Below are 27,499 nucleotides of genomic sequence, written 5' to 3'. Positions count from 1 at the left end.
GCAATACTGCTTTTGTTATCAGATGTTTTCCATCTCACATGCTTTTTAAACTAAATGCAAGTAAAGATGCAGAGAGAGAGCGTAAGGATTCCAGTCCTTTAACAACACTCTTGAGATGAAAAGAGGTTTAATGAGCCCCCCAGCTGCATACTGAGCTAATGGATACTACTATAAAGCATGTTCTCCTCGCATTTATAACGACTGTTTGTTAAGAGTTTTGTTCATTAAAATCACGTAAAACCAATTTACCCATTAGCTGCTCGTTATGGGGATTGCTGAGTGGCAGGTAGTATGGCGCACATCTGGATTTCTCTGTGCTGGGGGAAGTAAGGGAGGGAAAGTAAACCAATATTACTCTAAAACTCAGCTTTGTTGTCCAATATTCAGGGGAGTATTATTCACAATATTACTTTATTTTGTTTTGATTTGTCAGACGTCACTTTGTGAATTATTTTTAGGGAGCTGTGCTTTCCAGTGATGATTAAGGCAGTGTTTAAATAGCATGTAGCAAAAGTAAATTCCTCTGAAACCGTGACTGGTGCAGGTCTGAGAGAGGAGGCCAGGAAATCACATCTTCTAAAAGTGATCATTGCAGTCTGAGTCACGTTTGCTGTTTGTTGACTGAGGTTAAATGATCACAGCTTCCACCCCTCGGAGAAAATATGAACCCAGCAGGCGTCTGTTGTGTCTCTCCGGGAGGCTTTCAGAGGGGAAACGCTCGGGAACCACTGACCCACTCTCTGATGAATGAGGTAGAGCATGACCACACCCCCGGCTTCTCACCGTGTGTGTCTATTGGCTGTTGGGAAAAGCGCTTGCATGTGGCTGCTGTCAAGGGTTTATACTATTAAAACTCCCCAAACTCCTCCATCCTCCCTGACACTTGTTGCTGCTGTCTGCACACCACAGGGAGAGGACACCTGAATCGCTTCAGCATTTCTTTTAGGATTTCCCGCGGGGAGTGATGAACTCCATCGACCCTCAGTCCCATCACCAGCACCACCACACCTCCCCTACCGTCGGTTCTCTCCCATCCAAAGGCACCCAGGAGGCCCCCGATATGGCCGCTGCTGTTTACTGCGACAACTTCAGCAGCATGTACCACCAGCCGAGCCTCCAAGGTGCGCAAAGGCCCGCCAGCTACGGCCTCGGGGACTACGCATCGTCTCCAAATCCCTACCTGTGGCTCAACGGGCCGAGCGTCAACTCCTCCGCTTCATATCTACACGGCAACAACCCGTCGTTTATCCCGCCCTCCTACGGCTCGCAGCGGCAGTTCATAACCAACTCACCTGGATTCGGCGGGCCCGACCTGGGCTGGTTGTCCATCGCCAGCCAGGAAGAGCTGCTGAAGCTGGTCCGTCCGCCTTACTCCTACTCGGCGCTCATCGCCATGGCCATCCAGAACGCGCACGAGAAGAAGCTGACCTTGAGTCAGATTTACCAGTACGTGGCTGACAATTTCCCCTTCTATAAGAAGAGCAAAGCGGGCTGGCAGAACTCTATCCGGCACAACCTGTCTCTCAACGACTGTTTCAAAAAAGTGCCGAGGGACGAGGACGACCCAGGTACCGAGAACGCGTCAGATAAAAAAAAACTTTATTGCTCCATAAATATGATGAGGCAGTTAAATAAGGTTCACACTGCGAGAGTGCTTAGTGATGATTAATTCACTGGGAATTTTTGGTGCGCATAATCTGACATTGTTACTTAAATCCTTAAAATGTGACGTTAAAAAAAATGAAATCTTTGTAATGTGAATAACAAAATAAATAAATAAATTCTGACGGATTATTATAGTTTTCATGGTGCCTATTCAGTTATATGTGTAATATAATTACACATATAACCAGTTATGTGTAATATTTAATATTTTGCTGACAAAAAGTCATTTAAATATGCTTTTGACACTGCAATATAAAACAAGTAGTAGTACATTATATAGACTGATATTCATAGACATGAATATTTTGATAACCTACAATACAGCCATGTAGTACAGTTTATTTTCATCTCCACTACCTCGAGTAGTCCATTACAGTATCTTTCTCTTTAAAGTAGTGCTTGTATTGTACAGTATGACTGGAATGTTGTTTTTCATTCTAACCTGTACTTTAGTCTAGACTAGAAAGACTCAGGAAGAGGTGCCAAGAGATCTGCCAAGAGTCCAGAAGTGCAGATAACAGGAAACTAAGATTGAAGTATAATACATTATTGTTGTTTTGGGGTTTTAGCTTGTGTGGGACAGACACCTCCTCACATTGTTTTGATTTGTTCAGTCAACCCTGAACTTTAAAACAACAGAAAGAAATTGAGGGTTTCATTTAGTCACTAAAAATCAGTAAAATTATGATCAGGTAAAGTCTTGATGATCCAAAACCGAAGTCATTCAGCTGTAATGTGTTTCTCCTTTTCACCTACAGGAAAAGGAAACTACTGGACGTTGGATCCAAACTGCGAGAAGATGTTTGACAACGGAAATTTCCGCAGGAAAAGGAAAAGACGGTCGGATCAAAGCAGCGCAGGAGGAGCGGCAGCGGGCGCCACAAAGGTTGAGGATGGTAGGCCGGCAGCGGCTGCCTCTCTGAAGCCCTCAGACAGTCCTCAGCTCCTGGGGCCTTCCTCCCCAGAGATGGAAGTGATGAACGAGAACCACAAAAGTTCCTCATCTGCATCACCACCTGGACTGGCCTCCTCTGCTCCTTGTTTTAATAATTTTTACAGCAACATGTCCACTCTCAGCTCAGGGGCCCCCAGCCGACAGGGGTCCCTTGGACTGGTGAACGAGCTCTCAAACAGGAACATAACTGCCCTGAGCCCATACCACCCAAACCACAGCGGGCAGGACGCGGGGTCATCAGAGCACAGCGAGAGCTTGCATTTCAACCGTGGAGTGTACTACAACACGTTTGGCAGTGGGCAGAGCGGACAGTTTAACAGTCACTTCTATAACAGCTTCAGTGTCAACAGCTTGATATATCCCAGGGAAGGGACTGAGCTATAGGAACTGCTTAACCACAACATCACACTGTTGTAGGGACTTATTTTTGCTCTATGACTCGAACGCATGCTTACATTTCTGCAGTGAGATCTAAGCACAGGCTGGGTTGCAGCATCACTCGGTCCAACACATCAGAAGCAGAGCATTTCCTTCACTGATCAGCATACCAGAGAGATTGAAGAAGATAAAAAAAAAAAAAAATTGGGTTCATTTAACTTAATTCAAACTGTGGAGACTATCAGCCAGAAAGTGTAACAAAAATTAAGTACTTATCTTTTTTTTCTCTATTACTATATGAAAGCTCGTCTTTGCTGTCAGTGGTAAAAGAAAGGCCACCACTGAAAACCGCTTTTTTATTTTTCTAATAATTTGAATACGCTGCTTTTGCTTTTATATGAAACCACTCTGTCATGTCCAAAATGTAAATGTGCATTTGCCAAACGTGGCTCCATTTTTTCTGTGGCGCAACCAAATTCATACAGCAGATCGCATAATGTTGAAATAGTTGATTTGCAATCAACACAAATCTGCCAAAGCTGCCTTTGTGAGACCGCCATTACCTCAGAACAACAATCATATGGCATGAACGTGCCCGACACTATCAATACTATGACACACAATAACTGATTAAACAGATAGTTAAACTTAAACAGGGCTCTTCTTGTTTTTCGCATCTCCGTATTGACTAAAACCACAGCACTAAGGCTCATTTAAATACACATGTACTTTATAAATATGTATTTTTGTAAATTATGAAAGTAGTTGGTAATTATTTATGCTATTTATGCAAATAGGCATTTTTTTCTTTTTTTTTTACTGTTGTCTGAACATAGTTTGGTTAAAGCAGACTATTAGCTTACGAAACCCAGATGTGCCCATTAAAAGATATATCCTACATCACGGTTTCACTCAGGAGTCAATGTGACAATCATTGAACGGCTTTTGTATCTCCTGCTGTCTTTTTTCTTTATACATTATTTACAGCATGTAGGCAGTTTCATCTGCTATCACAAAAAAATGTTATGTGCTCTCTACTGTATTGTCATGCATCCTTTTAAAATGGGGCATGAGGTACATTCAGGTCTTCATTGTATTTAAATGTGTTCCCCATGAATTTACTTTGACTTCATAATCAGTTGTAAAGTCAAACAATTTGCTTAAAAAATACTGTGAACATTTTTTTAGTTTGTCATGTTCACCTATTATTTACATATTATTTTTATTGTGTGGGTCTTTTTTTCCAGCTTTTATAAATATTCTGCACATACTCAGACTTTATAGTTCCTCATTTTATTCTCCCTATAACGAGAATCGGCACTGCTGGCTGCTTAAAAGCAATTTTACTGGGGTGCGGTGATTTAAAATCAAAGTTCACATCTCACATCTTTTATTCTGTTTAGTCGACTTTTCTTACTGTCGGATCAGAGATCAGTGTTTGTGGGATGGTTTTATTCTCAGAAGACAATTTTAGTACCACATACTTTGTTCTGTGGAACAAATAGAAAGTAGAAAAACGCCTGTTTATAGTGGTCCACCTTCAAACTGCCTCCTCTGGCACCACTAATGTCCTCTTATCGAGGCAGGTTAAAATGGTGCTCAGCAACATAAAAAAAAGATGAAAAATGGCACCAAACAAAAATAATTTATAAGAATAAGGAAAAGTCACAAGAATGCTCAGAGATTCCTTAGAATTGAGGAATTTTCCCAGAAAGAGCTATGCAGTTTTGTACTGATTATAAGGAAAACTGAGCCAGCTTCCAATAACAGATGTCCAGTGAATCGCTGACAAGGCTAACGTGTCAGCTGAGATTCATCGAAGCAAAAAATCATAATACATGTGGAGAGTTAAGTTTCCAGTAAGAAGTTAGGCGAAACATTTCTCTGAAGAAAACTTTTCCCATAATTCTTCCAATATATGTTTCTGACGTGTGTTTTTTTTTTTTTTAATTAATGTTCTGTCGATATTTCTGTACAGCATTACAAAGAGATTAAACGTGTACCCTCATGATACAAAAAACGATCTTTGTTTTGAATGTACAGTCTGTTCTGTGTGCTGCTTTGATGCAAAGTTTCCTTTCTCGTGTCACAGTTTCAACATTTAGGACTTCAAAGTGAACAACAGAAGAAGATTTTCACACCTGATTCCAATATGTTCACCACTGCTACAGGCAGAGACGAGCTGTGCCAAGATCAGTTTTAGAAAAAATTAAGGAATAAAGCTCAAGATTGGAGCTACTCCAAAGACACAGCAGTTTGCAGACGACTTCATACAGAAAGAATACGTGAAACAATAGAGCTATTGTGCTCTGTCCTTTATGCCAGTCCCCATGTATCAATTAGGGACTCTCTGCAGAGAGGTGAAGATATCCCCTTTAAGCATCTCTTTGTCTCCATTCTCCAGCGGTGTTTGTCCTGAACTGAGAGGAGGCCATATTCCTTTGTTCCCGCTAAGAAACGACGCATCAAGAAATTCCTTCTGCAAATATTTGCCACCCATTGTGCAGATTAGGGACAATGATTTGATGATTTATTTAGTTTTCACTGTTTATAATTCACACCATGCATGTGTCCAGGTACTTAAGCACTGTTCCGTGAAATTGACATGACTGTACTTTCTTATTATCTTGGATTTGTGTCTTTTTTTGGCCCTCAGTGTTATGAGAATCATTGCAAACTGCTGCGGGGAGGGGGGGGCAGCATTGTTTCTGAGTTGTATCGTTTCTATTTAGAGTATCCAAACATAATCAAAGGAAAAAAAAATGTTGTAATAATAATAAAACATTATTGAAAGTATTTTAGTTTATGTCATGCACTAATGTGACCCTTAATTAATAATACTCTGACCGACTAATTAAGCCCTATAAATGTAACTTTTTATGAACACGACTTCATAGCCAGAGAGTCGTACCGGTGTGATCTCATTTGTAGGAGGATGGATCAGTTAACACATAGTTTACGCCCCTGATCATCTCAGATGTGTTTCTTCTTCTGTGCTGCTCTCTAACGAGTTACAATCAGGTGACCTAGATCTGACTGTAGATGTCAATATAGATTGAATAGGCGGCTGCAAAGCTTGTCCATCCTAGCAGACTTCTCCAGTGCTGTCCATGAATGAGCACTCCTGCTGCCAACTGTGAGCTTTTCAATTAGAGAGGATCCACTGACCCAGGCTCTGTTTGATCACCTTCTTCTGCGCCTGGAACATCGGGCACCCCGTCCTAATTTGGCATTCACGCAGCTCTACTGGGTGACATTTGAAAAGCAGCATTGTTGGGCCAGCTGGGAAGCAGGTTAAATACTGGACTGCTGGTGCTATTTTGATCAGTGACTGTACAGTGTAGGCTGAATTTGTGCTCTGAAATGACCCCACAAGACCCCCCAACCCAAATTATTCCCCTGATAATAGACGGGGAAGAGGCGACGCCTCGCTAATGAGAAACATCTTAGAGGGAGCACAGAAAGAAACTGCTCAGTCTTGTCAGCATGTTTCACATGAAGGGCCGGAGATCAACTTCATCAAGGATCCCTGACTGTGATGTTAAATAAGCACAGCAGAGTGATGTTCTGTCAGGCAGGTGGCTCGTTTCAGGACGCAGGAATGTCAGCGTCCTGACGTGATCCTCAAAAACAAAACTGAGTTTCTCCTAATCTGAAAATCACAAGTGTTTCATTCTATTAGAGCAAATGTTTTGTACTGTGTACCCAATTTGACCCTAATGCTTATCTTCAGTTTGATGTAAAGGTCAAACAACTTTGGTGAAGCATCAGTAATTGCACACAGTTATAGAGGCAGCTGTTCATCTCATTCCCCTGTGCTGTGAACGTTCGTGAACCCTTTAGAATTTTCTTCACTGTTATATCTAAAACATTACCTGATTTTAATACAATCCTGTGGAGAAAGATAAGCAATTTAACAAATAAGATTAAATAATATGCTCTGTCATTTATTTATTTTAAAAAATGGTTCAATATTTCATAAGTGTGAGGGGAAAAAGTATGTAAAGAATCTGATTCAGCCGTGCCAAGAAGCTGTGCAGAATGGCTTCAGACCTGAGATGTTCTCCGGTTCTCTTGCATGAACTGCCTTCTTCTGGTCATTCCACAAGTTTGATTTGACTAAATTATGACATTAAATTTGTTCTTCTTTAAATATCCTTTGCTAGAACGAGCCGTGTGCTAACAGCTGTCGTTCTGCTTGGTGCGGTTCTAAATTAATTGTTCCATCTACTCCAGATGTAAAATCAGGGCAAAGCTATGATAGTGCCAACATTTTGGTTCACAGATGGGATAAAAAAAATCAAAAAATATTAATCAGATAGCTTTCTGAATTGACTTTAGCAGCTGCAGATAAGAGGCACCAGTGACGGGTTTTTCCTGCAAGTGGTTAAACACATTCTTCTTACTTGATTTTGGGACTTTTTAGGGATGTTTTTGGTCATATTCATGCTGAAATTGGGAAAATTTAAAATTACAAATTACCTGTAAACACCTGTCTGTTGACTTTTATAGATTAAAAAAAAATACAGTACAGTAGCATGAAAGTTTTGGCATATGTAGAAAAATATCTCTGTGGGCTGTGTATGCTAAGGAGTTTGAAGTGGGAAGATGGGGAGGGTTGATATAGTAGGGTGGCTTGGGGGGGTCCTGGGTATGATTTGATCCTGGAAGGCTCAATTAAGTGGTTCGTTTACCCCTCGTGTGGAGCTGGTGAATTGGAGCCAGGTCAGCTCCGGGTTGAGACGTTGTTCATTATTTTTCCGCCTGTCGGATCCCATGAGTGGCCGCTGGAGACGGTGGCTGCTCGGCGGCCGAGGAGCAAAGGGCCTGCCGGTGGGGTACGTCAAACACACTCAAAGGCTCTCCCCTTGCCGGGGGGATTATGATCAACAAAGCATGTCCCACACCTGCACCGAGCAGCACAATGGAAACTCCGCGGGCCAATGGAGACGCAGAGAGAGACCAGTTATTAGAGGCCCCCACCAATGTAATGGATTACATTAACCCCTTCTGTTGTTCTTCCTCCCAGAGCTTAAACATTGAACTGACGGAATCCACAACCCATTGAGAAAAATTCTAGTAACACTTTGTTGTAACAGCTTTTTTTCCAGTCTATCCACTCACTGATGATGCACTTTAACTCCACTGCACAACTGTGTGGTGACTTGACCAAAAGCTGTAAAGCTTTGGACAACTCTCCTTACCAATACTACATACTCTTGGTGATTATACTAGAGCACAGATCAGATCGTTCAGATTGGTAGACATGTTGGTCAGGAATGATGCCTTCTGGCTTTCAAAAGTGTTTAACCAATCTACATTAGTTCCATAAGAAATGGCTGCAACACATTTTTTTCTTACCATCATTAACCTCCTGAAGTGGGTCAATGTAACTTTGATTCATTTAGGTTGAAGAAAAGCGTAAAATAAGTGAATTCCATTCCTGTATGAGGAAAGCTAGTAAAGACATTACCTCAAAGTGAGCCTTTTATGGTTTTCCTTCATTTCTCTTAAATGTGATGTTACAGTTCTATGGCCATATAAAGTTTTAAATAATATCACCATCATACTATAATGATTGTAGCGTATTTATGCATGGATGTTCCCTATCTCCTCCCAGACGAGTGGACCGATCTTGATGGAACTTTGCATAGACATTGCCCAAGGCACTGGATGGTGGCCCTGAAAGGTCAAATCAGTGCAACTTAAAAAAAAAATCCAGAAAATAGGAAAATGCCTCATAAAAACACGCAAAATGGAAGCTGGATAAAACACAAAAGCAACACAAAAAAACACACTGCAACAGCTCACACAAACAACAAAAACAAAAAACAAAATGAAACTTGCAAAACACAACAGAAGTGTTTTTGGGGCGACAATAATGTGACGGAGCAGTTGTGGAAGTGACGAGCTAATGGCAAGCATGTATCCACAGTATTTTATGAATCATGAAATTTATATACACATTATCTTACATCAGAATCTTGTGATTCATGTTTTTGTTCCTGTCACTTGTGTTCTGTTATGTTAATGTCTCCCCAAAAACACTTTTGTTGTGTTTTGTGAGATTTTTTTCTACTTCCATCATGTTTTAGTCAACTTCCATTGTGTTTTTTTTTTTTCTATTTCTTAAGTTACAGTGCATTTGAACTGTCAGGGCCACCGTAGCGCTGTGAGTGCCAAAGTCTATATGCAGGTACAAATATTTTATACAAATCCCACAATAGTATATTTTTGCACATTTGACAGTTCAGTTAAGCACTGAAGGCAATCGCACAGAATGGATTGTCAGAATATAATGTATCATAGCATCATACTTTAATGATCATAATGTATACATGTATGTTCCTTATCTCCCGCACATAGCATGGAGGTCTGCTTGTAGCTACATTGCCTAACGCATAATGACTATTCTAAACCTACATTTAAGGTTTTTATGATCGTGGATCTGCATAATGTCATACTGATCCTAAATACGGTCATCCCGGGCACACAGCTCTGGTTTGGAGTGCAGAAGCACCAATCACCTTTTGTTCTAATTCTTTGGTTGCATCACTCAGAAAAAAGCTGGCTTAAATGGAAAGGGAATGGAGCTACAATGGCCTGGTTCAGACAGACGATGAACTGTGGGTCTGCACCAAGACCCAGTAATTTGTGCAAAGGTACTTTGTTAGAGTTGGAGTTGGATATTAGCATAATAGATCCCCTTTGGGGAAAAAAAAGGGGGGGGGGGGGGGGTGAGCTTTGGACACAAACATGGTAATATATCACACACTAAACACTACACTACAAAGTGAGACAATTTTATATGATCTGATCCTGAGCCAAAATGCAGCACAGTCTGTCTGATTCACCTCTGGCAATGACAGTTTGGTTGATTGAAACTTGTGCTGCTCTAATTAAAGCTTATTACATTTTATTTAGCGCACCATATTGCAACGCTCATAAATAGAAGGTGAGAAATGAGAAGAAAACTGTTCAGTGAGTCACAGTCAGTATTGAGACCCAGCTTGCATATTCATGACTGTTCTGGTTGTTATGGTCTTTGCAGGCCTGGGGTTTTCCCATTTTTTCCTCCCTCCTTTCTCTCTTTTCTCTCTGTAGTCTCTCTCTCATTCTCAGGTGGACTTGTGGGCTGGTGTTCTTTGCTGGCCCCACCTGTAGGCGGAGTTTCTCTTTCCCGGGCTTTCTTCCCACACCTGTTCTGCATTAAGTCACTGGCTAATGGTATTTAAGAACTGGTTGGTGCAGCTACTCTCTACCAGATTGTTATTGCCACTGTGGTGGTAATTAGGCCTCCCATGTCTTTAACTAGTTCCTCTGCTTTTTGCTCTCTAACTTTGCTTCCTTGTTTGGTTTCCAGTTACCTGTCCAAAGTCATTGCGGAAATCTGTGGTCCCAGATTTCCGCAGCCCTGAGGAGTTTAACAGACATTTGCAGTTACTCTTACCTGAGCCATCCAACCAGTCACTGCTCTTACAAAGGAAAAGACTTACCTGTTACTCACCTGCCTACCAGCTGCCTCTCTCAATCTCCTGTTCAAGACACAAACAAGTATTTTGAACCATTCCTGGTGAGTTCCACCTTTCCATGTTCTGGTCCACTTGTCAACCATTTAGCAGTCAACTGTTACACAGCATCATCCAAGTTAAGCACTTTCCAACAAAATTTATCTCTGCCTCCCTTGAAACCCACCTGCCTGCCTGCTGCCCCTCCTTATCTAATGCTCAATATACAAACAAGTGAGGTCTCAAAGTCAAATTACAAATACTTAAAGATCTTATCAAACACATTAGCTGCTTCTAACCTCTCGTCTCTGGCAGAAGCTCCTGTACAATTGCAATTGTTCTTGAAAGAGTAGTTGTAAAACAGCTAACTGATCATCTGCAGAGGAACGGTTTATTTGAAGAGTTTCAGTCAGGTTTCAGAATTCATCACAGTACAGAAACAGCATTAGTGAAGGTTACAAATGATCTTTTTACAGCCTCTGACAGTGGACTCATCTCTGTTCTTGTCCTGCTAGACCTTGATGCAGCTTTTGATACTCTTGACCACACCATTTTATTACAGAGATTAGAGCATGCCATAGGTAATAAAGGTACTGCGCAGTAGTTTGAATCATATCTATCTAATAGACTGTTTGTTCAGATAAATGGGGAGTCTTCTTCACACACTAAGGTTAATTATGGAGTTCCACAGGGTTCTGTGCTAGGACCAATTCTATTTACACTATACATGCATCCCTTAGACAGTATTATTAGAAGGCAAAATATACATTTTCACTGCTGTGCAGATGAACTTAACCCCATCATATCTTAAAGACCTTATAGTACCATATCACCCCAATAGAGCACTTTGCTCTCAGACTGATGGCTTACCTGTGGTTCATGGGGTATTTAAAAGTAGAATGGAAGGCAGAGCCTTCAGCTTTCAGGGCCCTCTTTTGTGGAACCAGCTCCCAGTTTGGATTTGGGAGACAGACACCCTCTCTATTTTTAAAATTAGGCTTAAAGCTTTCCTTTTGGTCCAGCTTATATTTAGCCTGGGATCAGGTAACTGAACCATCTCTTAGTTATGCTGCAATAGGCCTAGGCTGCTGGGGGGGGGGGTCCCATGATGCACTGATTGTTTCTTTTCATTCACCTTTTTTTGCTCTGTTTATACTTCACTCTGTATTTAATCATTAATTATTATTAATCTCTGGCTCTTTTACACAGCATGTCTTTTGTCCTGTCCCTCTCTCCTCAGCTCCAACCAGTCACAGCAGATGACTGCCCCTCCCTGAGCCTGGTTCTGCCGCAGGTTTCTTCCTGTTTAAAGGGAGTTTTTCCTTTCCACTGCCACCAAGTGTTTGCTCATAGGGGCGTCATTTTGACTGCTTTACCTTAAAATGTAAAGCACCTTGAGGCGACTGTTTGTTGTGATTTGGCGCTATATAATTAAAATTGAATTGAACTGTTGAGGGAACTCCCTTTCATACCACGTACTTGCTTTGAATACTCACTCCATTTTTACATTTAAATTTGTAAAACTGCAGTTGGTTGTCTGGGTCTGCTCTCTGAGTGCAATTTATGGTTAAGCATGACAGAATGACCTGGCCAACCTTTGGACGAGCAACCATCTCCCACCAGTGTGCTTTGTTAAGTCAATGCGAACAAACTTGCACCTCACTCGTTGAACAGTTACGAGCCACAAATCAAAGGTTGAACCAGATGAGTAAGTGGCCTCAGTCTCCAGCTACTGAACCGTCTGTTCAGTCCCGTGTGACAGTAATAAACAAAATAAACAAAATAACAAAATAAAACATGGTACCCATTATACCCATGTACGCATACATTCACCTACATATACTGATTCACACACACATGCAATCGTTTAACTACAGTGCATACTACATAATCTTTAGCCCATGTTTAATAAATAATCCTATTTAGAATACTGTATTTATGTATATATTCTCATATGTATATTCAGATATATACATATTTGCATGCACATACACCTTCACATATATATATGAAGATTCACATACACTATATTGCCAAAAGCATTCACTCGTATGCCTTCACACACATATGAACTTCATTGACATCTCATTCTTAATCCAAAGGCTTTATTATAATGCTGGCCCACCCTTTGCAGCTGTAACAGCTTCAACTCTTATGGGAAGGCTTTCCACATGATTTAGGAGTGTTCATGGGAATTTCTGACTATTCTTCCAGAAGCACATTTGTGAGGTCAGACTCTGATGTTGGAGAGAAGGCCTGGCTCACAGTTTCCGCTCTAATTCATCCCAAAGGTGTTCTATCAGGTTGAGGTCAGGACTCTGTGCAGGACAGTCAAGTTCTTCCACACCAAACTCACTCATCCATGTCTTTATGGTCCTGCTTTGTGCACTGGTGTGCCGTCATGTTGGAACAGGAAGGGGCCATCCCCACATTGTTCCCACAAAGTTGAGAGCATGAAATTGTTCCAAATGTCTTGGTATGCTGAAGCATTAAGAGTTCCTTTCACTGGAACTAAGGGGCCGAGCCCAACTCCTGAAAAGCAACCTCACACCATAATCCCCCCTCCACCAAACTTTACACTTAGCACAGTGCAGTCAGACAAGTACCATTCATCTGGCAAACCTCTAAACCCAGACTCATCCATTAGATTGGCAGATGGAGAAGCATGATTCATCACTCCAGAGAACACGTCTCCACTGCTCTAGAGTCCAGTGGCAGGGTGCTTTACACCACTGCATCCGACACTTTGCATTGAGCTTGGTGATGTTAGGCTTGGATGCAGCTGCTCAGCCATGGAAACCCGTTCATGAAGCTCTCTACTCACTGTTCTTGAGCTAATCTGAAGGCCACATGACGTTTGGAGGTCTGTAGTGATTGACTCTGCAGAAAGTTGGTGACCTCTGTGCTCTATGCACCTCAGCATCTGCTGACCCCACTCTGTGATTTTACGTGGCCTGTCACTTCATGGCTGAGTCGTTCCCAATCGCTTCCACTTTGTTATAATCCCACTAACAGTTGACTTTGGAATATTTAGTAGGGAGAAAATTTCACAACTTGACTTGTTGCACAGGTGGCATCCTATCACGGTACCAAGCTGGAATTCACTGAGCTCCTGAGAGCGACCCATTCTTTCACAAATGTTTGTAGAAGCAGTCTGCATGCCTAGGTGCTTGGTTTATACACCTGTGGCCATGGAAGTGACTGGAACACCTGAATTCAATGATTTGGGTGGATGAGTAAATACTTCTGGCAATATAGTGTATATTGACATTCATATACCATACAGTATGTCATTTGGTATCTAGTTAAATCCTTCCTCATCCATGTACTCTTTGAAGACTTTTTGAAGACATTTTGTAGACTGGAAAATGTTTGAACATCATTGTAGTTCTGCTGGAAGACTGCACCACAGTTTGACCACTCATATAGAAACACAAAAGGTTTTCACCATTTTCTGTGCTTTACAGAGTTTTAAATTAAACTTTCCCCTCTGATCATAGGCTCAATCAGAGAATATTTTCTGTATATTTCCTAGTAACACTTTATTGCATACTTTTTATAGTACTTGTGCAGTCAGATGTTTTATGAGGTGCATAAATTTGAATATATTCAAAAATATCATGTTAGTTTCAAGCTCAGGTATCCCTGGGTTAAGGATACCGCTAAAGCCAGAGGAGTAGCCATATTATTTAGTAAGAAGGTTCATTTTGCACCATCAAAAATAATAAAGGATAACAATGGCAGGTTTCTTATAATTGCAGGCAGTCTATTTCACACCCCTGTTTTATTGGTGAACATTTATGCACCAAACTTTGATAGTCCAGATTTTACAAATAATTTATTTAGCACACTTCCTTTTCTTGATACTCATTTATTAATTCTTGCTGGGGACTTGAACTGTGTAATGAACCCAACATTAGACCGCTCCTCACCTCAGGTCTTTACCCAGTCTTCTATGTCAAAATCAATTTTGGATTTTATGTCTCAGAATGGGTTTGTAGATCCTTGGAGGACACATAACCCACAAGCAAGAACTTATTCCTTTTTCTCTCAGGTACACCAGTCCTATTCTCATATAGACTATTTTTTTGTTGATGGTTCTTTAATGCATAGAGTAGCGTCTTCTGAATACTATCCAATCATTATTTCGGATCATGCTCCTTTAAGCCTTGACATAAACTTCATGGATAAACCCCGCTCTTGCCCTCATTGGAAATTTAACACTCTTCTACTATCGGATGAGCCATTCAATAATTTCATTTCATCAGCAATCAATGACTTTCTTATTTTCAATAAAAGTGATACAGTCTCTTTTTCATTACTGTGGGAAACGCTGAAAGCTTATCTTCGTGGCCATATTATTTCTTTTTCAGCTAATCTTAACAAAAATCGCAGAGCCAAGATAACAGAAATCTCAACAAAATTTCAAGATATTGACAGACGAAATGCCATCAATCCCTCACAGACTTTATTGAAGCAATGACAGAATTTACAAACCGAACTTGATCTCCTTACAACATTTGATGCAGAACGTCTCTTGATTCGATCTCGGGCTGTTTATTATGAGCATGGTGAAAAGCCAAGTAGGCTTCTGGCACACCAACTGAAACGTAAGGCCAGCTCTCGCATAATATCGCAAATCAAAGACCAGTCGGGTAGTCTTGTCTCTGATCCTGTCTCTACGTTTTTAAGAGATTTTTTTGTGATCTGTATAAATTTGAATTACAGTCTGACACAGATGAGATTTACCTTCCTCCAGAATATTGACATTCCTAAGATAAATAATTTAGTTTCTGACCAACTTGATGCACCTATTAAATTGGAAGAAATACTTACCTCAATTAAAATATCATGTTAGTGTGCTTTTGAAACCCTATGTTGCTAACTATTCTCTTTACTCATTTTTGAAGTATACATAATGGTTGCATAAAGTATGTGAAGTTATTTATGATTCGACAGGTGCTTTGTTTTATTCAGGACTGAGATGGTTCTTGATAATAATCCTTGGTGTTCCCTTGGCTAGAAAAAAATTAATCTACAGTTTAACTGGAATGAAATACAAGTTGAGAGCTGGAGTCTGTTTTGCCACCGAGAGCTCCTTCTTTATAACCTCTTCCACCCTCCATGGAGGCCATGGAGAAGTTTATAAAGGATTCACTGGCAGCCCTTCTTCAGCTTTGGGTGCTGGTTTCTTTTTTGTTGAAAAGAAAGATAAGACTCTGAGATCGTGCACAGATTAGACTTAATCAAATAACCATTAAGAACAAATACATGCTGCCATTACTCACCTCTGTCTTTGAGCAGCCACACACAGACATTATCTTCACTAAGCTTGATCTTTAAAATGCTTATCACCTAGTCAGTATTAGGGAAGAAGATAAGTTGAACACCGCATTTAATACACTTTTAGGACACTTTGAGTATCTCGTCAAGCCTTTTCTGCTAACAGTGCAACTGCAGTTTTCCAAGCCATAGTAAATGACATTTTGAGGTATTTCCTGAAGATCTTTGTGTTTCTTTATCTTGACAATATTCTGATTTTCTCCAACACCCTGGAACAATATCAGGAAGATGTCAGGGAGGTGTTGCTGTGGCTACTGTAGAACAGGTTGTATATAAAAGCAGAGCAGCTACATTATTGAGAGTAGTCATGTGAAGATTGACCCTGAGAAAGCAGAAACTGAATGGACTACTCCTACCACCCAGAAACAATTACAGAGCTTTCTGGAATTTGCCAGCTTTTACTGCCAATTTATCAAGAATAACAGCCAGGTTGCAGCTCCCCTAACTCAACCTTGAGAGCATTTGCTTCGTCTCTAGAAGCTGATCATGCTTTCCAGGAACTCAAACATTAATATTGGTCCAACCAGAGTTCCACAAGCAGTTTAATGTAGAGTTGGATGCGTCTGATTCTGGGGTGGGGCATCCTATCACAACATGCGGACCAAGATGGTAATTTGCATCCCTGTGCCTTCTGTTCTCGACATCTGTCTCCCACAGTGAGAAATTATGATGTTGGAAACCTTGAGCTGCTAGCTGTTAGGTTAGAGTTAAAAGAGTGTAGGCATTTGTTAGAGGGGGCCAAGCAGGCTTTTATTGTCAGGGCTGACATTACAAGGCTGTCCTATCTTTGCTAAACACTTTTCCTTTGTTAGGTTTAACTTCACTATTATTTACTGACTGGGTTCTTGAAATATTAAACCTGATTATCTCTCTCAGTAGTTCTCCAGCGAGTCCTATCCATCCTCTCCAGAAACCATTTTACCTCCCTCCTGTCTCCTGGGTGGGGTTTCTTGGGAGGTGGAGGATCTCATTTGCCAGGCTCAGTTGGCTGAACCAGATCCTAGCTCTGGTCCCTCCAACCGCTTGTATGTGGCCCCCCCAAGGTAAGCTAAAACATTTTTTCTGGTGACCAACTTTTGGCAAAGATGCTAGGGAGTATGTTTTACCATGCTCTAGACATAAAACCAGTTCCCAGCTACCAGCAGATCTGTTACAGCCTCTACCTGATCCTAGTTGCCCTCACATAACTGGTCTCATATAACTTAAGATTTTGTTTCGAGCTTACCTTCCTCAGAAGGCCACATAGTTGTATTAACCATCATTGTCAGGTTCTCTAAAGCAATACATTTCTTAGTCCCACCTAGACTCCCCACAGCAACTGAAACAGCTCACCTCTTACTTCAACAGGTTTGTGTGTGGAGAGCTTTTTGTGAGGTACTAGGAACCCCACAAAAAGAAAGTTAGTCTTACCTCTTGTTTTCATCCATAATCCAATGGCCAGATGGAAGGATTGAACCAGGAGCTTGAGGCTGCATTGCATTGTGTTGTGTCCTCCAACCCAGCTACTCCACACATCTCCCTTGGATCAAGTATGCCCATAATACACTGACCTCAACAGCAACTGGACTCTCTCCTTTTGAAGTGTCTCTTGGTCACCAGTCTCTGTTGTTCCCAGCTCAAGAAAGAGAGGAGGCCATGCCATCCATCCAGCACCATCAGCCCTGCAATACTCCCCAGGTCAGAAGGTTTGGTTCTCTCTGAATGATATTCCTTTAAAATACTGCTTCAAGAAACTATCTCGTAGATTTATTCGTCCTTTTTAAACTGAGAAAACAATAGATCGATCTGCAGTCCATCACTTCTTTGAGAATTCATTCCACTTTCTAAGTGTCTCAAATCAAACAGTCACTTGTAGTCCTCTGTCTATTGTCAGATGGGGGCAGTGTCAAAAATATGTGGTACAACCTGTCTGTGGACTACTCTTGCTTGTGCTGTTGTTGGCCCATCATTATACTGTATTTTATTTTATATTTGTTTCATGCTTTTCCCATTGGTGGTGAACTCCACTATCACTCCCTTCCCCGCTCCAGCTTCATGTAAACCAGTCACTCCACTGTCACTCCCTTCTTCAACCAGTGCACAGCGTCAAACATCCAGCAACGTGCAGTTGGAATTTTGAAGGAGTGCACAACAGCACATTTCCAATTTGTGGTTAAACATGACACTGGTGCTATTATTCCAACACATCACACCAGCTTAAACTTGAATGTTATTAACTGCGCAGCCACATTTGCTATATCATGCTTGGATTGGTGTAAATATGAATACTACTCCTCCATATTCTCCATGTCCCATTTCTCAAACTGTATCAACAAGTAAACAGCATTGTTTACCCAAAACTGTGCAGTGGTAACATAGCTTGCAAGTTTGTTTGGGGTTTATTTCAGATGTGTTTTGGAACAACAGAACAGGAGGGTACTCAAATATTTTCAGTGGAGGAGGGTGTCAGTCCCTAGGGAACCCGTCATGGGCAAATTGGACCAAAAGCTCAATGGAATGTACATCATTGCCCTCGTCCTCACCCCCTCCCCGATACTCCCACTCCACCCCTTACACACACACACACACACACACACACCCTCCAATTCTCTTTTCTCCTTTAATTGGGCCCATTTTCCTGGCACCTCCCCAGATCACACTGTCATTTTAAACTGCGTAATAAGCTATTAGCCCCAGCCGGACCGGGTTCCACAGTCACCCCACGCTAATCAACATAGACATGGCCATTGTGAGGGACTGGTACTCAGGACATCACAGTCCTGCTATTGTTACTGGCCTGACCTCAGGGCCCCGGACGCCCATGCCCTGGCTCACAGAGGGATGAGGTGGGAGCAGAGGGAGAGGTAAACATAGGGGGAGATCAAAGAGAGGTGAACTCACTCTCGCTGCCCCCTAGGAAACAACGAAAACAAACTGTAACACCTTTGGTTCAGCCATCGTGCTTTGACAAAAATATGACTTTCTGCCTCGTCCCAAAATAGCGAAACCCCTGTGACAAGAATGACGATGCCGTACGAGCAAATATTGATTTTTCATTTCATATTTTACCACCTCAAGTTTGTACAGAAAGTATTCACGAGGGCGAGATTTTGTTTTGTCATTATTTAAAAATATTATAATAATAATTGTCTTTAATCACTGGATTTTTTTTTGTTTAGTAAGTTGTATTTTCTGTTTTTTTAAGTTTTTGTGTACCACATTGCAAAATGTCAGCCTTGTGTTACGTGACTCACAACCAAATCCATAAAAGTCAGCATAAAAAGTCATTAGCAAGTCTGTGTGTGGCAGAAGTGGGACTAGCATTTGTTACCATCTTAGTCATTTCGTTGTGGGGTACTCAGGGGTGTGGTCCACTACTGACTTGTTAGCTTGGTAAGCATGACACATTTTGTTTTGACTTCATATTTCAAAACCCTCAAACTTACAATTTTACAAAACTGTGCTGTGCTGGTTTCACACATTCATAATAAATGTCATAAATTCTGTATTTGAAATAACTGTACTCAAAAGGTGAATGGGGTAATTACTTCTCCAGCAGATCTTTGTTCAAAAAGTTTTTGATGAGAGGTACAGTAAGTCCCTGTGCTGCCTGAATGGAGAGGAGCTTTCCTCAACCATATAACAGCTCCTGTACATGTCCTGACACCTCCAGGCGGAAAATCAGGGGGTTAGACAAGGCCTTGGCACCGCAGCCTGTCTGAGGCGCTAATACTTGCACAAAGACTTGGCAGGGAGAAAGCAGAGCTGTATTTTATGTTGGGGATGTACATGTTTCATAGTTGTTGTAGACTGTCAAGCGCTCATTTGTCACCAGGAAAAGAGTCTGAACTGCTGCATAACTGATATACAAGCAGGTAAATCAAATGTGAGGAGGTCTGTTGATTTATCCTGCTGGAAAGCTAAATAGTGATGGATTTTATCTTGCAGGATATCAAAGGTGTGTGTGTGTGTGTGTGTGTGTGTGTGTGTGTGTGTGTGTGTGTGTGTGTGTGTGTGTGTGTGTGTGTGTGTGTGTGTGTGTGTGTGTGTGTGTGTGTGTGCGTGCATTTGGTGGAATGCTAGAGGGCAGACTGGGATTGAGTTGTGAACAGGTGCATCATAGGGGGGAGTCCAGGGAGGGGAGCCCCTGTGAGTTATTATGTGAGTCTGGCGTGTGGTTAGATGTTGGAGTTTTCTTCAGTTTGTCCACTAGACTCTCTGCCTCTTCTACTAAAATTAGTCATTTTAATGAAAACGTGTTTGTATTAGAAAAATGTACATCATTAAAAATAATACATGAATCTGCTTTAAATTTATGTGTTTTATGTGACAAAATCCGTCTATCCAGATTTCTACTCACACACACACACACACACACACACACACACACACACACACACACACACACACACACACACACCCTTCCTGCCTCCACCCTCTAATCCAGCCACCACCTCTGAGCCCAGGGTCCTCAAGAAAGGTTCATCCAGAGGGCGGAATCAACCTCCATGGCAAAACGCTGGGGCTGGAGAGGCATTCAATAAGGTGGGGTGGGGACTGATTAGGTTGGTGTGGGATGTGCGTACTGTATGAGTTTGTAGTAATGTGAGTGAGAATGGTTTGTAAGGGACTGTAAGAGGGCATCATTTCTGATGGGTTTGAATGTGTGTGTCTGCGTGTTGGACGTTCACTGGTTCTGAGATTTTTTTCTTCTACATTTGTCATGGTTCAGTGCTCTGAACGTCTGCTCAAGGGTCACAGCTGAACTTCTGGTCAGGCTCCCGCTCATAGCAGCTGCCTGAAAACACAGATTTTGGGGGGAAAGATGAGGCGTATCTATCTGGAGTAACACAAGACAATATTAGGAGGTCTCAGTAAAGACCTAACCCACTGACTCGATTATATCCATTCATTTTAGAATTCCTGATAGAACAATGACGGCTGATCTAACTACAGCAGTTTACAAATCACTGAGTATAACTGGAATTAGAAGTGACCCTGCAAGCAACTGAACACAGTTATACAACATGTCTCTTAATTAACAAAGACATTTCTGTAAAATTACAGAACCAATCTCTATTTTACTGCATCAAATTTTAGATATGTATTTACAGTATTAAACTTGAACTTTACAGTTTTATCTTTTAAATAAACATTACATGCATGTGAAATTATGTTAAATTTGCAAATGTATTTTGGTGAAAAAACAAATTTTACTTTGAAACAAAATATTTTGTCAGTCACAGTTTTTCAAGTTTAAATTACAAAAGGATTAAACATATTTTAATATATTTCAAATTAAAGGCCAAACAATAGTGATAGGATGATATTAGTGTAGGGACAATTTAACTAATTTAAAAAGCAATAGAGCAATAGATGATTTAAAATGGTCTCATAACTGTTAAACCAAAACAAAGAACTTTGGTTATGTTAAAGATAGAGTTAGGATTTAGGGTTTCCACATTAAATGGAAGTTAACAAAATAGCCTTTCAAAGATAGCCGCCTGTGTTTGTGTAAGTGTGTGTGTATTGTTTACAGTTTACACAGTAGCGCTCTGGCAGCGCATCAAAAACATGTTGCTTTTTTGTTATGAGGTAAACACAACCCTCAACCCTGAGGCAAGGCCAGGACAATCACCCAGATCCATGAAGGCATCCCATATCCATGATACCTCCAGTGCTCCAAACCTTCACGTGATAACTTGTACACCCAGAGGGAAAAATTAAAACTAGTAAAACTTCTAACCATATACATTATTTTGTACACTGTGAACACCTAAGATAAATATATTTGTTTGCAATTTTATCCTGGGTGACTTAATAAACAGTGATAAGTATTTTAATTATGTACACAGTAAAGGATAACCTCACGTTTTTATTAATGTTTTTGAGTGCCCTTCATGTGTCTATGTTGCATTTAGTACTATTGAGAAAAGCAGTAAAGTGCACTGGTTTGACCATAAGAGGCATAAAGGTTTATGCCTCACAAAATGCTTAAGATTTACTGTCCAGCACAGGAAGAATTCCCCATAACAGGTGTCTGCTTTTTAGAGAGACACATATTTGTAGACCACCTGACTGAAACCCACATAGAGGCAAACAAGGCTATGGTCTGTGGGTTCTGTGTGTGTGTGTGTGTGTGTGTGTGTGTGTGTGTGTGTGTGTGTGTGTGTGTGTGTGTGTGTGAGTGAACCAAAGGGGGGGGGGGGAGAACTGGAAAGCCCCCAGTGCAGGTGCAATCCAGGGCCATCCGCGACGCTCCGTCAGCTTCACACCGGGCCAGCGAGGGGTTCAGACAGGGGGGTGGAGGGTGAGATCTTCTCACCCCGCTGGCCTTCTTCTGCGAAGCAGAGCTGGTAATTTGGACAGAAAACTGGATTTGTGCCCAGCGGCAAAGCAGAGCCTGGGCAGAGAGGCGGTGAAGCAGCCCACAGCTGAGGCTCAGAGCAGGAAAATAGGGCTGAACTCAGGATGACCAATATATTTTCATTCATCCATTCATTTGCCTGTCTTTTTATTTCCTCTCTACTCCCTCCTGCACTGCTTGCTCTCTCACTATACTGATCCACTTTTCTGTGATCAGCTTGGTCTGTCTCTGCTTCTCAGAAGGGTTCATCAGCTCTTGTTAACTATATATATATATATATATACATATATGCATACATCTGTATGTACTGTATACATACAGTGTATGTGTATTTTTTATGCTTTAACAACAAGATAGTTGGAGACCTTTGTGCTTTGTAGCAGTAAGCTTTCCTTGTTTTTACTACCAGTACAGTAGTTACACCAAAGCAAACACACAAACTGGCCCTTCTCAAATATTTTGAATAGGAAATGTACTATTATGTCCACTCTCATATCATTTCCACCTGTAACAGAACAATGACCACAAGCACAGCTTCACAAATGTGAGAAGTATTGGAATGGAAACCATCAACTGATCAGTTCTGTCTATGGTGTTGTGGCCATAAATACCGCTGAATTTATGTAATGCATCTGCATTAATTACATTTAATTGACACTTAGGGGGTTAATAAGATAAGATAAAACTTTAATGATCCCACGACGGGGAAATTTGCGCATTACAGCAGCTCAATACAGAGAAAAAATGAAAAGGATGAGTAAAAACAAATAACTAAACTAAAACTAAAATAGAATAGAATAAAATAAAATAAAATATACACACATACATAAGCACTATATACATAAATATATATATCAATGTCAATACACACATTTACATATACACACATATACACACACACATCAAAAACACTATATACAGATATCAAAACATTATATAAATTTGTAGCCGGTAAGGTACACAGCATACACAGTATGCATTATATGGGTGAGTGTAATAAATAAAATGTATCTGGACTGTATGGATAAAGTGATGGCAGAGGAGGTAAAGTGTCCAAGTGACTCAAGACATTATGAAGTGTTGTACAGTCTAACTGCTGTTGGGATGAATGACCTGCGAAAGCGCTCCTTCTTACAGGGAGGATGTTTCAGTCTCTGACTAAAGGAGCTGCTTCATGAGACTAAAGGTCTCATGAAGAGGGTGATGGGGGTTGTTCATGATGGATGTCAACTTTGCTAACATCCTCCTCTCACCCACCACCATTACAGACATTACACCATTACATTAATCTCTGTAGAACTTAGGATGTGGCCTACACAAGTAGTCGACACCATTGCCAGCATCTACACCTCTGTGGCTACAGCTGCACTGACAGTGATGTGCATTTACATTTGTAGCTAAAGTGTAGCTATGTCATATATAAGTCCCCTTTTAGATCTTAACCTGAGACTGCGTTACCAAAGTTATTGTTCCTTTGTCACATGAGTAACAAATGCATACATAATTTATTAAAGTCAATATTACATGACCCAGCCAAAGCTCAGGCACTGGGCTCACAGCTTTGAGCCATCCACACCAGCTATGCACTCCTTGTGATAAACTCCCCCTCCCATTCCACATAAATGAACACCCCTAGTGAACACCCCAAGACATGCTTCTTTTTTTTTTTTTTTTTTTTTTTTGCAGCAATAAAATCATCGCAAATTGCAAATTATTTCAATATTTTCCTCCCAAAATTTTGTGCTATGAATGGGGAACTACTATCAACACATGTGCAACAAGGCCACATCACAAAACTGACAGTCTGGCCTCTTTAATAAATACCAGTAATAACCATTAGTAAATCGGGCCCGTAGTCGTTATACTGTAGATTGATTAATGCAGTTTTACACACCTAAAAAGCAGCAGTGTGTGGGCACAACCGACAGCTCAGTTACCCTAACTTCTCTAATTTATTTGAATCAGCTTTTACAATGACTTTAAAGGTTGTTTCCAAAGTGCTGAATACTGAATCAACAAAAGTAAAATGTATGCGTCCTCCTTTCAAAACGCTGCCCTCTTTTTTTTTTCTTTTGGTGTCTCTATTTTTGCCCTCACACAGAAAAGTCTTGTAGATTCACCTGCCAGGCTTTGTTAGTCAGTGTGAGGTCTACATCTGCCAAGGCAAGCACAGCAAAGTAATAGAAGGTAATAAAGTACCCCGTAATAGAGCATCGCAGAGGAGGTAATTACAGTGAGGGGTGCCTTTTAAAGGGTTGTTTGTAATGATTCATGGTTGCACAAATGCAATTTTCCTGTCACTCCCTTCTCATCACTCATTGCTGCTCGCCTGGATCTGCAGCTAGCCTTCCTCTCACCCCTGCAAGTAGCATCTCTACTGTGCTAACTAGGCATATTTTGTGAACACAGAAAAAAAAAAAAAAACTTTCCAATAATTTAGCTAATGTTCTATCTAATGGCTCCTGTAGTTTCTGGTAGGTCTCTAGCTTCCAGTGCAAAACTGTACACTTTGCACTTTCTTTCATCCCTCACGCACAAACAGCCCCGTCCGTTAATATTATTCTTTGCTGCAGACAAACAAGAAGGACGTTTCAGATGTTTGATCTGACCAGTTTTCTTCCTGTCAGCGCGCATGTGAGAGCATGCAGTCAGGAGTGAGGCATAATGCTGAGACATTTAACCTTTTTTCATTCATAATCAGGCAGATTTAGGCGATAACAGCCTGGGATTAGCAGACTGTAGTCGCTGACGTTTGGCACAGGATAACAAAAAAATGGGTAATGAGATTCTTTTTGTATATTAATAGAAGGTTTCTTTTCAAACAACCTCTGAAATAAATAAAGAAAAGAAAAGAAAATGTTTATTATATCTCCTCTTGCTGGAAAAAGCATATATATATATATATATATATATATATATATATATATATATATATATATATATATATATATATATATATATTACAGCAATGACAACATTCAAATAAAAACACACCTGCTAAGAATAACTTAATAGTGATTTTCTTTAATTAATTAATCATGATTACGAGAAGAACTCATTTCTGGATGACAAGATGACCTATCATCATCATCATCATCATCATCAGTGTCTGAAGTGTCCACACTTCTGTAATTTTGAGCTGTTGCATGTACGGTTGTTTTCTTCAAAAAAGCCAATGCACAGCAAGATGTTACCTTAGATGTTCCCGATATACACGAAGGGGGTAAGATAAGAAAAATAATATCAAAATCTTTACAGTGAGTCAAATTTTTGGTCTTTAAATTCCAGAGAAGTTGCCATGGATTTTTTTTTTATGTGGTTTTTCATGTGATGTACTTAGACTGAAGAAGCCATCATCTCTACCCCTGAGTCATGTCCTATCCCTCTGTCTCTTAGTCAGTCTTGACAAATCTATGGGCCCATTTGTCACCACAAGAAAAGCACCCGAGCCCCTCCCCGTCCCTCACGCGTTGCTTTAATAAACTGGGTTTGCATGAGATGCCATTTATGTTCAGAAAAAAAGCTCAGGCGAGTTGGAAGAGACTTGCGGTGCAGCTTACAACAGCAAAATGACATCGCCTCTTTCCTTCGCATCCCAACCCCAACTGAGTCCCAGACATCAAAGGCAGGTGGAGTGAAACCATGAAATTACAGGTAAGGTGTCAATTACCCTTTGAAACCAAGCACTCTCCAAATCCAGGCAAGACCCAGCCGGTCTCTGGAATTAGAACAAATAAAGAGGAACTGAGGAAAGAATGGCAGAGAAGGGAAGGGAGGGAAGAGGAGTGAAGGAGGAGGTTTTACAGGCCATGTTGACAATATGGTATCAGTATAAAAGGCCCTAATTCAGCTTTAAATTATCCCCTCCTCCTCTCTTCAGTACAACTGTACAACCATGGCCTGTTTGGGTGCGTGAGAGAGGCACGTCTGGGAAAAAAGGAGGAGATGAAAAGAGCTGCAAGTAAAATCTGCATCTATGCAACTGTTTTTGGATGCATCAACTTTCTCCTGCAGAGTTTATGTGGCAAAAAAAGAAGCACGCTTCAGCCCATTTACATCTCTGGTTTCACTCATCCACCTTTTCCCTTCAACATCAAAGGCAAATTTTCAGTTTGTAATGACGGATAAATCCAGCTGAACACCTTCTAATTTACAGGTACACCTTTTTACGAGCAATAAAAAGTCTTTACGGGTTAGATTACGCTAAGTATAATCTAACTGGGAAAAGGAAAAAGGAATGAAAACAACAGTGGGGGGTTTTTGTTCATATATTTGTTGCCGTTTTCCGAAGTGCTGCTTTTATAAACTACTGAGACAAAAGAAACCGTGGCGTCGTCGCAAGTCCTTTAACTCACACTCAGCAGTCTCTTGTTTCTCTGTGATTCCAGTTTGACAATATAGTATTTATTATTTCCTCATAAAGGAAACTGTCACAGTGGGAATTAATTGAATTAATTATTGTTCTCGCTCTCTTTCTCTTTGTCTGCCATGAAGTCAGTTGACAGCTCATGTGGGGGGAAAAATCCATCCACAACTTTGGGTTACACAACACACACCCGACAGCGCGAGCCTGGTCCAGCCCAGACGCTGCAGAACACCCACAACGCCCCCCCCCCCCCCCCCCCCCCCCCCCCCCCCCCCCAACATGCCTTCAGCTGCCAGGTGGCACCCACCGAGCATGGCTTTAAACTAGGCTGAGGAAGGGGAAACTCTACACTTTAAAAAGAACCCATTCACAGGATTTGTATCTGAGACAATAAAATATATTAGTGAATCAGAAATGTTCCATAACGTTACTGTTGCTACTGGATGTAGAAGGCGTTCAAATAGAAAGCTAATGATCTGCAATTCCACGATAAACACTGTGACATGACCGAAAGCTGCAGAATAGCTGCTTACTGGACACTGTGGTAAGTAAAGCTGCAACATTAAAACCGCTGCCAGCTGATGTGAATGACACTGTTTATGTATTACTTTGGCACCTATCAAGTGGCTCAAGGTCCTGCGTGTGGGAGCCAAACGTTGGCCCATGTGGTCCAAACCAGCAGAGATACTGTAGCACACACTGAACATTAATGTTGGTTGTGGCTGAAAGATGCTCATACTGGTCAAAGTGGACCCCATCCACTCACAGAAACGCCTATAACAACCACATGAGCAGCAGAACTGGATGCTGGAGAGAGGGAGGCATGGTTTATGAATCACACTTTCTTGCGCATCACGGAGATAAAGGGGTGCACAAAGACACGATGACAAGTCAGCAGAGTCGGTTTGAAGATTTGGGCAAAGTTCTGCTGGGAAACC

General features: G+C 41.0%; 1 protein-coding gene across 1 annotated transcript; it reads left to right on the top strand.

Moving 5' to 3' along the window:
* The first annotated feature begins 866 nt into the window (after positions 1-866).
* On the top strand, positions 867-4,970 carry foxi2 (forkhead box I2). The gene is made up of 2 exons (XM_030719128.1): positions 867-1,568; positions 2,424-4,970. The coding sequence occupies exons 1-2, from the start codon at positions 965-967 to the stop codon at positions 3,002-3,004; spliced, it is 1,185 nt and encodes a 394-aa protein (XP_030574988.1). The 5' UTR covers positions 867-964; the 3' UTR covers positions 3,005-4,970.
* Positions 4,971-27,499: the final 22,529 nt, after the last annotated feature.

The sequence above is a fragment of the Archocentrus centrarchus genome, chromosome 22 (assembly GCF_007364275.1).
Source record: "Archocentrus centrarchus isolate MPI-CPG fArcCen1 chromosome 22, fArcCen1, whole genome shotgun sequence".
Taxonomy (NCBI): domain Eukaryota; kingdom Metazoa; phylum Chordata; class Actinopteri; order Cichliformes; family Cichlidae; genus Archocentrus; species Archocentrus centrarchus.
The sequence above is the reverse complement of the archived record's forward strand: the minus strand, read 5'-3'. Positions and strand labels throughout refer to the sequence as shown.